The sequence below is a fragment of the Megalobrama amblycephala genome, linkage group LG4 (genome assembly GCF_018812025.1).
Source record: "Megalobrama amblycephala isolate DHTTF-2021 linkage group LG4, ASM1881202v1, whole genome shotgun sequence".
In the NCBI taxonomy this organism is placed as follows: domain Eukaryota; kingdom Metazoa; phylum Chordata; class Actinopteri; order Cypriniformes; family Xenocyprididae; genus Megalobrama; species Megalobrama amblycephala.
In genome coordinates, this window is record NC_063047.1 from 3,195,548 (window position 1) to 3,206,254 (window position 10,707).

Here is a 10,707-nt window from a genome sequence, read left to right on the forward strand (position 1 = left end):
CCCAAAAACATGGTTATTATAGGCTAGTTAAACCATGGTAGCCACAAAATAAATAGTTTAACCATGGTATTTGTTGTAAAACTGTGGTAAATGGTAATCAATCCACTAAAACCATATTTACTACAATTTTACTATAATAAAACCATGGTTAATTTTCGTAAGTGTACTACTGTAGGTTCCTCAGTGCACATTTTCAATAAAGCATCCTTCAAATGTGCACATGCTGAAATATTGCCAGTTATTAATCCATAAGAGTTAGAGTTCAGTTCTTTCACTCAGTTCTTTTTAATTTTCTCTTCATGTTGTTCTTTGGCAAATTCACAGCGCCCTCTCTCTCTCTCTCTGTATTCAGTATAATAGATAAATTGCATCCCATATTGCTTTTATAACATGTTGGCAGTCGTATCAATGTTATTGAAATGAGAGAGTTAGTGAGATGGAGTCTTAGGAGAGCTGGCCTACTTCTGCTTACCAGCTGACAGTGTGCATGTGCACGCATCTGTGTTTCCTCCAATCAAACCCTCGGCTCATATATCACTACACTGAGTGAAGACTGGACTGTTCTCAGAGTTAGACAGCTGGCAAAATAAGGAATGGATGGATGCAAAGACGAAAGAGGCCATAGGGAAAGAGATCAAATAATTTATTCAAGCTTTTAAAAAGAACAGTGACAATATTGACTGATTTTCACTGATCTGGCACCAATTTCCACCATGTAAATCTTTCAGTGGTATAATTTACTGCCATTACACCAACTGGAATTGCAATAATAATGACTGTTTTCAAACTGGTTTCTTAAACACTTCACCCGTCTGGTGCCACTGGTTGAGCCAATATTGCAATCTTAGGCCACTTAAACAGGAATACATTTACATCACCACAGTGAGATCACCAATAGTTTATAGTTGTATCTGCATATAAAGCATGAATATGTGCATTTTAACATGAACTCGAATTAATCTAGAATAGAGCCTAAAATTAATATAGATATGCAAACATTATGCATACTTATTTGTACTGTACCTCCTCAACAGGCCAGAAAAGATTCAGTTCACTATAAGGAAATCCCTTTTTCAGGGCCGTCAGAATCAGTACAGTCATCATTTCTAATCATACTACATGGCCATCTATTAAATCACTGTACATGGTTTAAAAAAGCTGCAAGGGTAATATTAAAATTATAATTTTGAAAGATTACACTGATGTAAACTGTGTGCAGTGATCATGAAACATGCATAAAGATGCTATTTCAGTAGATGAAGTTTACATGCATGACTACACTCTGAGATACATTATGCATAAAACAGTTCAAACAACTTCTATTACTTATTAAAGTGGTTTCTATCTCATCTCTGCTATTTTAAGGCACCTCTTACAGTTACAGTCAATAACAGTATTGATCTTATGTTTAGATTCATGAAAGTTTCGACAAAATTGTTTCCTGTTGTGTGAGAAAGAGATGACGATCAAGAACAAGCATCACTCACTTCTTTCATAAGCAAGTCCAGATGGAATCTGCAAACATTTATCTGATTTTCAGTTCGGAGGATTGTCAAATTATTCAACATCAGAGGCTATTTACACCAAGTAGATGCTATTTACACCAAATGAAAATATCGATAGATTCTATTTACACCATGTAAAAGTAACAGTTCTTTGCAATAAGTGTAAATAGTAATTAGATGCTATCTTTATATTGGCAGATACTATTTGCACCTCAGTATTTTTGTACATTAACAGGATGCAATAATATCATAGAGTGTAAATAATTATATTTATTAAAAGTATTAAATGGATGCTGCCTTATTTGGAGAATAAAATCCCTCCCTACACCTTCCCTTAACCCTACCCAATAAATACTTGTATTAAACTCATTAGGCAGTTTATTTGCACTTTTAGAACATTGTTTTAATTTTTTTATTAAAAATACATGCCTTTCATGGTGTGATATGTGATGGGAAAATGGAACTCGGCAAAAGGTGGATTCAAACCTGTGTCGATCGGTGCCACGACTCGCTACTGCTGCACCACTCAAGATGTTGGATTCTGAGCACCTTTTTTCAAAATAGAGTGGCCCAATCAGACATTGGTGGGCTGAGCTAGTGTAAATAGCATTTGCCAACAAGGGACGCTATTTGCACTTAGTGAAAATAGACACTCTGTTATTGCAAAATATATAATAAATGAATGGGTGTGGTTTTGACCATAATGACAAAACAAATAAATGCAAGAAAATCATGTGTCTTGCCTTGAAGATGTTTATTCCCAATTCTACCATTAGGATAGCTCATGATGGGAAAGTCTTTATTACAGTAATATAGAACATTATGTAATGCCTCAGAAACCCAAAGAGACCAATCTGAAGACTGATGTCAGGAAACCATGTTGCTACTCTCCCGGCAGTATGATAAAGCCAAAGTGAATTTTTTTTCCTCATTTGTAAATGAGAGTCAGATTGGTTTTAAAAAGGCTGCAATACCTACAACAGTAGTCAAAATCGCTACAGTATTTGACTACTGGTTAACATTAACTAACATGGACCAGGTGACATAAGCAACTTTTGATGGAAACATAATGACAAACAAACATTGTTTTTATTGTGCCTGACTGCGTATGTTTGCTAGTGGTTCAAAAAAGGTGTTAAAACTGAAGCAAAACCAGCATATATAGTAAAACCGTAGTTATGTGAAGAAATGACTTGCTCATAATTCATCTCAAAATCAAAAGAGAAAAAATCTATCTAGTATAAAGACCAATCATACTTTAGGAGCATTTAAATTGTGACATTATTTTCGATTCTCGCATTACTGTATAGTGCAAAAAAAATCTCATTCTCATTATTGTAATGATAAAAATGGGTTTTTCTAAACAATTAAAAAGATGCATATAGTTAAATATCAATACTCTATTTAAAATATAAATAAATAATATTTTCCCATTATAATAAGTATTTGGGGTAAAATGGTTAATTGTCATGAAAATATATTATTGGTCATAAAACAGGCTTAATATTCTTAATCAGAAATATTGTTTTTTAATGTTTACTTGGATTTGGGGGTGAAATATGAGCATGTTTTCAAGAGATTGTTGTTGATTTACTACAAGTAGAAGAGAGGAGGAGAAGAAAGAGTGACAAAGATGAAAAAGAAAGACATAAAAAAATGAGATGGGAATGCAGTATGGCAATCCATCCTCTCCTACCTGCAGTTTACATAGACCAGAAGTAGCAAGACTTTCATGCTGAAAAAATTGTTGTGTGTGTGTGTGTGTGTGTGTTGTAGTGCTCAGGGTTTCTTCGTGGCGCTGACGGCCGCTGTGCTGCTGCCTGTGTTAACAGGGATGTTGATTTCAGAGCCCTGGATTGCAGGTTTGGGCAGAGGAGCTTCGATGGTCAGGACGCCCTCAGGAGACAGACAGGAGGTGATCTTCTCAGAGTCGACACCAGGGGGCAGACTGCAACACAACAGGCTCATGTCACTACATTTACGTTTCAAAAACAGTGTTATGATGTGAAATATTATGCAATGTGAAGCATGAATCATTGTCAAAAGTGGTTATCTCCACCCTCTCATTATTCATCCTCCCTATCAAGTGTGCTTCATCAGGATCTCAGTACTTACGTGTATTTCCTGGTGAAACATCTGGACACGAAGCCGTGTTCATCCTTCCTCTCCTCGTGTTTGCCTGCATGAAGATCAGACGTGAGCGGACAATTAGAAAAGAAGAAACACAAATGAGATCTCTTTCATTTCTCTCAGATTCTGCATTAAAAGGATGACACCCTAGGATTGTTTTGAATGATCAATCACCATTCACATGAATGAATGTCACAGACACGTCACACTTCTCCTGAAGCGTTTAATCGCACATTGACTCTGATGTGTCAGGCCAGTATCTGCTCCTTCTCTAAACCACTTCCTGAATGTGTAACTCAACATGGTGCATTTGACCTCACTGTCCTCAGAGTTAAACTCTGGCTGACACCCCCCCGGGTAACCCAGCACCAGCTCTGTTTGTTTATAGACAACATGTCTGAAACCTCAGAAGACCCTCGTGATCTGATAGACGACCACAGCGATGGATGTGATAGAAGTCATTAAAAGATTGAGTCCAGCGTGTATTACTTCACAAGATCAACATGACATGCTCCCTATTTCACCAGCCATTTTGCTTCTGAAATCTGATGCATTTCCATATGAAACAAAAAAAGTAAATGACACACAGCTGAGAATGTAATTCTCATGAGCTATGAAAGAGCAATGATGCACACACACACACACACACGTCTCTATACGGCTTTATCTTCAAACGCTGGCCTTTAGACCAGAAGACATCAGTATTGTTGAGGTGAAAATATCCTGCAGATGCTGTTTTAACCGCTCTGAGCTCTGGCTGTGTCATTTCTCAGGAATTTTGCTGGCTGTTTCTATCAGCTCCCACCCTACAGAAGATCAGCAACATCTGTTGTTCAGCAGCTTCCCTTTACTTCACACTCTACCAGCTCCATTAATCATGGAAGCCCATGTCCACCGCATTAAAAAATAAAAATCATGCTTTGGTAAATCATAATTACGAGAGAAAAAGTCTTAATTATGAGATTTAAAAGTCATAATTATGACACAATAAGTTGAAGTTATGAGATATTAAGATAATTTTGACATTAAAAGCCATAATTAGGACACAATAAATCAAAATTATGAGATACAAAGTCAATTATGACAAAAAGTCATGATTTTGAAAAAAAGTAGAAATTATGAGATATTGTTATAATTATGAGATAAAATATTATAATTATGACTGTAAATCAGAATTATGAGATATTAAGACAATTTTGAGATTAAAAGTCATAATTGTGACACAATAAGTGAAAATTATGAAGTACTAAGTCAATTATGACATAAAAAGTCATAATTGTGACAAAAAGTTGAAATTATGAGATATTAAGCCATAATTACGAAATTAAAGTATGGATAAAAAATGCATAATCATAACATAAAAAGTCACAACTATGAGATAAAAAGTTGAAATATGACTTTTGAGATAAAATATGAAATATGAATTTTGAGATAAAAAAGCCATAATTATGACACAATAAATCAAAATTATGAGATACAAAGTCAATTATGAGAAAAAGTCATAATTTTGAAAAAAAAAGTAGAAATTATGAGATATTGTTATAATTATGAGATAAAATATTATAATTATGACTGTAAATCAAAATTATGAGATATTAAGACAATTCTGAGATTAAAAGTCTTAATTGTGACACAATAAGTCAAAATTATGAAGTACTAAGTCAATTATGACATAAAAAGTCATAATTATGAGATATTGTTATAATTATGAGATAAAATATTATAATTATGACTGTAAGTCAGAATTATGAGATATTAAGACAATTCTGAGATTAAAAGTCATAATTGTGACACAATAAGTCAAAATTATGAAGTACTAAGTCAATTATGACATAAAAAGTCATAATTGTGACAAAAAGTTGAAATTATGAGATATTAAGCCATAATTACGAAATTAAAGTATGGATAAAATGCATAATTATCACATAAAAAGTCACAACTATGAGATAAAAAGTTGAAATGGGACTTTTGAGATAAAATATGAAATATGAATTTTGAGATAAAAAAGCCATAATTATGACACAACAAGTTGAAGTTATGAGATATTAAGATAATTTTGACATTAAAAGCCATAATTAGGACACAATAAATCAAAATTATGAGATACAAAGTCAATTATGACAAAAAGTCATGATTTTGAAAAAAAGTAGAAATTATGAGATATTGTTATAATTATGAGATAAAATATTATATTTATGACTGTAAGTCAGAATTATGAGATATTAAGACAATTTTGAGATTAAAAGTCATAATTGTGACACAATAAGTCAAAATTATGAAGTACTAAGTCAATTATGAGATAAAAAGTCATAATTATGAGATATTGTTATAATTATGAGATAAAATATTATAATTATGACTTTAAATCAGAATTATGAGATATTAAGACAATTTTGGGATTAAAAGTCATAATTGTGACACAATAAGTCAAAATTATGAAGTACTAAGTCAATTATGACATAAAAGGTCATAATTGTGACAAAAAGTTGAAATTATGAGATATTAAGCCATAATTACGAAATTAAAGTATGGATAAAATGCATAATTATGACATAAAAAGTCATAACTATGAGATCTAAAGTTGAAATATGACTTTTGAGATAAAATGTGAAATATGAATTTTGAGATAAAAAAGCCATAATTGTGACACAATAAGTTGAAGTTATGAGATATTAAGATAATTTTGACAATAAAAGCCATAATTAGGACACAATAAATCAAAATTATGAGATACAAAGTCAATTATGACAAAAAGTCATAATTTTGAAAAAAAAAGTAGAAATTATGAGATATTGTTATAATTTTGAGATAAAATATTATAATTATGACTGTAAATCAGAATTATGAGATATTAAGACAATTTTGAGATTAAAAGTCATAATTGTGACACAATAAGTGAAAATTATGAAGTACTAAGTCAATTATGACATAAAAAGTCATAATTATGACAAAAAGTTGAAATTATGAGATATTAAGCCATAATTACGAAATTAAAGTATGGATAAAATGCATAATTATGACATAAAAAGTCACAACTATGAGATAAAAAGTTGAAATGGGACTTTTGAGATAAAATATGAAATATGAATTTTGAGATAAAAAAGCCATAATTATGACACAACAAGTTGAAGTTATGAGATATTAAGATAATTTTGACATTAAAAGCCATAATTAGGACACAATAAATCAAAATTATGAGATACAAAGTCAATTATGACAAAAAGTCATGATTTTGAAAAAAAGTAGAAATTATGAGATATTGTTATAATTATGAGATAAAATATTATATTTATGACTGTAAGTCAGAATTATGAGATATTAAGACAATTTTGAGATTAAAAGTCATAATTGTGGCACAATAAGTCAAAATTATGAAGTACTAAGTCAATTATGAGATAAAAAGTCATAATTATGAGATATTGTTATAATTATGAGATAAAATATTATAATTATGACTGTAAATCAGAATTATGAGATATTAAGACAATTTTGGGATTAAAAGTCATAATTGTGACACAATAAGTCAAAATTATGAAGTACTAAGTCAATTATGACATAAAAGGTCATAATTGTGACAAAAAGTTGAAATTATGAGATATTAAGCCATAATTACGAAATTAAAGTATGGATAAAATGCATAATTATGACATAAAAAGTCATAACTATGAGATCTAAAGTTGAAATATGACTTTTGAGATAAAATGTGAAATATGAATTTTGAGATAAAAAAGCCATAATTATGACACAATAAGTTGAAGTTATGAGATATTAAGATAATTTTGACAATAAAAGCCATAATTAGGACACAATAAATCAAAATTATGAGATACAAAGTCAATTATGACAAAAAGTCATAATTTTGAAAAAAAAAAAAGTAGAAATTATGAGATATTGTTATAATTATGAGATAAAATATTATAATTATGACTGTAAGTCAGAATTATGAGATATTAAGACACTTTTGAGATTAAAAGTCATAATTGTGACACAATAAGTGAAAATTATGAAGTACTAAGTCAATTATGACATAAAAAGTCATAATTGTGACAAAAAGTTGAAATTATGAGATATTACGCCATAATTACGAAATTAAAGTATGGATAAAAAATGCATAATTATAACATAAAAAGTCACAACTATGAGATAAAAAGTTGAAATATGACTTTTGAGATAAAATATGAAATATGAATTTTGAGATAAAAAAAGCCATAATTATGACACAATAAGTTGAAGTTATGAGATATTAAGATAATTTTGACATTAAAAGCCATAATTAGGACACAATAAATCAAAATTATGAGATACAAAGTCAATTATGACAAAAAGTCATAATTTTGAAAAAAAGTAGAAATTATGAGATATTGTTATAATTATGAGATAAAATATTATATTTATGACTGTAAGTCAGAATTATGAGATATTAAGACAATTTTGGGATTAAAAGTCATAATTGTGACACAATAAGTCAAAATTATGAAGTACTAAGTCAATTATGACATAAAAAGTCATAATTGTGACAAAAAGTTGAAATTATGAGATATTAAGCCATAATTACGAAATTAAAGTATGGATAAAATGCATAATTATAACATAAAAAGTCACAACTATGAGATAAAAAGTTGAAATATGACTTTTGAGATAAAATATGAAATATGAATTTTGAGATAAAAAAGCCATAATTATGACACAATAAGTTGAAGTTATGAGATATTAAGATAATTTTGACATTAAAAGCCATAATTAGGACACAATAAATCAAAATTATGAGATACAAAGTCAATTATGACAAAAAGTCATGATTTTGAAAAAAAGTAGAAATTATGAGATATTGTTATAATTATGAGATAAAATATTATATTTATGACTGTAAATCAGAATTATGAGATATTAAGACAATTTTGAGATTAAAAGTCATAATTGTGACACAATAAGTCAAAATTATGAAGTACTAAGTCAATTATGAAATAAAAAGTCATAATTATGAGATATTGTTATAATTATGAGATAAAATATTATAATTATGACTGTAAGTCAGAATTATGAGATATTAAGACAATTTTGGGATTAAAAGTCATAATTGTGACACAATAAATCAAAATTATGAAGTACTAAGTCAATTATGACATAAAAGGTCATAATTGTGACAAAAAGTTGAAGTTCTGAGATATTAAGATAATTTTGACATTAAAAGCCATAATTATGACACAATAAGTCAGAATTATGAGATACTAAGTCACAATTATGAGAAGTCAACTGACATAAAAAGTCATTATTGTGATAAAAAGTTGAAATTATGACATACAAAGTCATAATTTTGAGATTAAAGCTATGATTAATGACACAATAAGTTGAAATTATGAAGTACTAAGTCAATTATGTCAGTCATAATTGTGACAAAAAGTTGAAATTATGAGATATAAAGTCATAACTATGAGATAAAAAAACAAATTATGAATAAATATGCATGCAGTAATTATGACATAAAAAGTCAATAATATGAGATACTAAGTCATAATGACATGAAAAGCCACAATTGCAACGCAATAAGTTGAATTTATCATAATTTTGAGATAAAAAGCCATAATTATGACACAGTAAGTTGAAATTGAGATACTAAGTCATAATTATGAGATAAAATGTCATAATTATGACAATAAGTCAATTATGAGATACAAAGTCATCATTGAGATAAGTCAATTGACATAAAAGTCATAAATGTGACAGCTGAAATTATGAGATAAGTATATAATAAAAATCAATTAATTATAACATAAAAAGTCAAAATTATGAGATACTAAGTCATAATTATGAGATAAAACGTTGAAATTATGACAAAATCATAATTCAAAATTATGAGTCTAAAAAGTAAAAAATTCATAATTATGATTCACCAAAGCATGATTTTGCTTTTTTTTTTCAAAGCATGATACTTCCTGGACTTTTCTCTTTCAAAACAACTATGCAAATCAGGTGTAATTTCCTTCCTCAAAGCAAAATATTAACTTGCATATCTGTGCACACAAAACATCTGAAGTTCACTTTTCTGCTTCATGTTTAAAGTGTCAGTGTGTTTGAATCGGCTGATGTTTTAGTGGATCTATGATGAAGTCAGTTCACAAATAAACACAACACTGACTGTGTTCATCAACACTTCATCTATGGCTTGAGCATTTCAAACAGAACAAACTGAGCTGCTCTTCTTGGGCTAAAGCATGACATGAAAGTGCTCACCGGTGATCTCCACCACCCCATCTTTGGTCTTCACCGACAGCTCCTCTGGGGCGAAGTGATTGACATCCAGGCTGATCTTCCAGGCGTCCTGCGTCTGTTTTATCTCAGACATTCCCGTGCTGAGCTGTCGGGAAAGGGCCCGTCCGTAGTTTGGAGGCACCATCACCGCGGGGGGCGACATGGGCATCTGAGCCATCGCTGGGCTCTGCATTAAGGAGGGCATGTCGGGATGTCCGAAGGGCCGAATGTATCCGGGCCAGTGCGTGCTCGGGAAAGTGGGCATCTCCTCGGAGAAGGGTGGCATCCCGAAGGTTTGATCGAAGAGCCGGCTGCCCTGGTACCAGTCGCGGAAAGGGTCCCAGGGTGAGCTGTGCATGAAGCTGAAGGGAATGCGTCTTTCGGCCATGGCTGAAGTTTGCTCTTGCTCTGAAAGTTCTCAGGCGTGTGCTGTGTCCTGTTTGGGAGGGCTGAGATTTATAAGAAGGTTCTTGGCCGACACACCCCCTTCCACACTCATGCAACACCCCCTCCCATCCGGATATTTATAGAAGTGACTAGAATGTCTATTCACGGACGGCCTCGCATGAGAATGGAATCCAAGGCCCAAAGCCGACTCCGTCCCCTTTCCTGGCTCTCACAAACACATTCTTGTCATGAATCTGAGGATTGTTGTAAAGCACACAGACCGAGTCAGCAGAAACCGACACAAAGAAATAACAGGTGACCAATCGCACATGTGCTAATAGATGATTTACTGGACTGAATCTCCAAACACTGAGAACACAAACCAGACAGATGAATTAACCTACAGACAAACAGTGTGATACTTATTAACTAAACC

At 31.4% G+C, this 10,707-nt stretch overlaps 1 protein-coding gene across 1 annotated transcript; it reads right to left on the reverse strand.

Moving 5' to 3' along the window:
• Window positions 1-2,242: 2,242 nt before the first annotated feature.
• On the reverse strand, window positions 2,243-10,323 carry hspb1 (heat shock protein, alpha-crystallin-related, 1). The gene is made up of 3 exons (XM_048186826.1): window positions 9,867-10,323; window positions 3,621-3,684; window positions 2,243-3,453 (listed from the first exon to the last, which is right to left on the reverse strand). The coding sequence occupies exons 1-3, from the start codon at window positions 10,270-10,272 to the stop codon at window positions 3,285-3,287; spliced, it is 639 nt and encodes a 212-aa protein (XP_048042783.1). The 5' UTR covers window positions 10,273-10,323; the 3' UTR covers window positions 2,243-3,284.
• Window positions 10,324-10,707: the final 384 nt, after the last annotated feature.

Bases quoted from the DNA above. Each gene is read 5' to 3' on its own strand.
- hspb1 (XM_048186826.1), bottom strand. From the start codon at position 10,272: ATGGCCGAAAGACGCATTCCCTTCAGCTTCATGCACAGCTCACCCTGG. The intron at 3,685-9,866 runs GTGAGCACTTTC...ATCTTCATGCAG, and splicing joins TGGGGTGGTGGAGATCACCG to GCAAACACGAGGAGAGGAAG. The intron at 3,454-3,620 runs GTAAGTACTGAG...GTTGTGTTGCAG, and splicing joins TGTTTCACCAGGAAATACAC to TCTGCCCCCTGGTGTCGACT.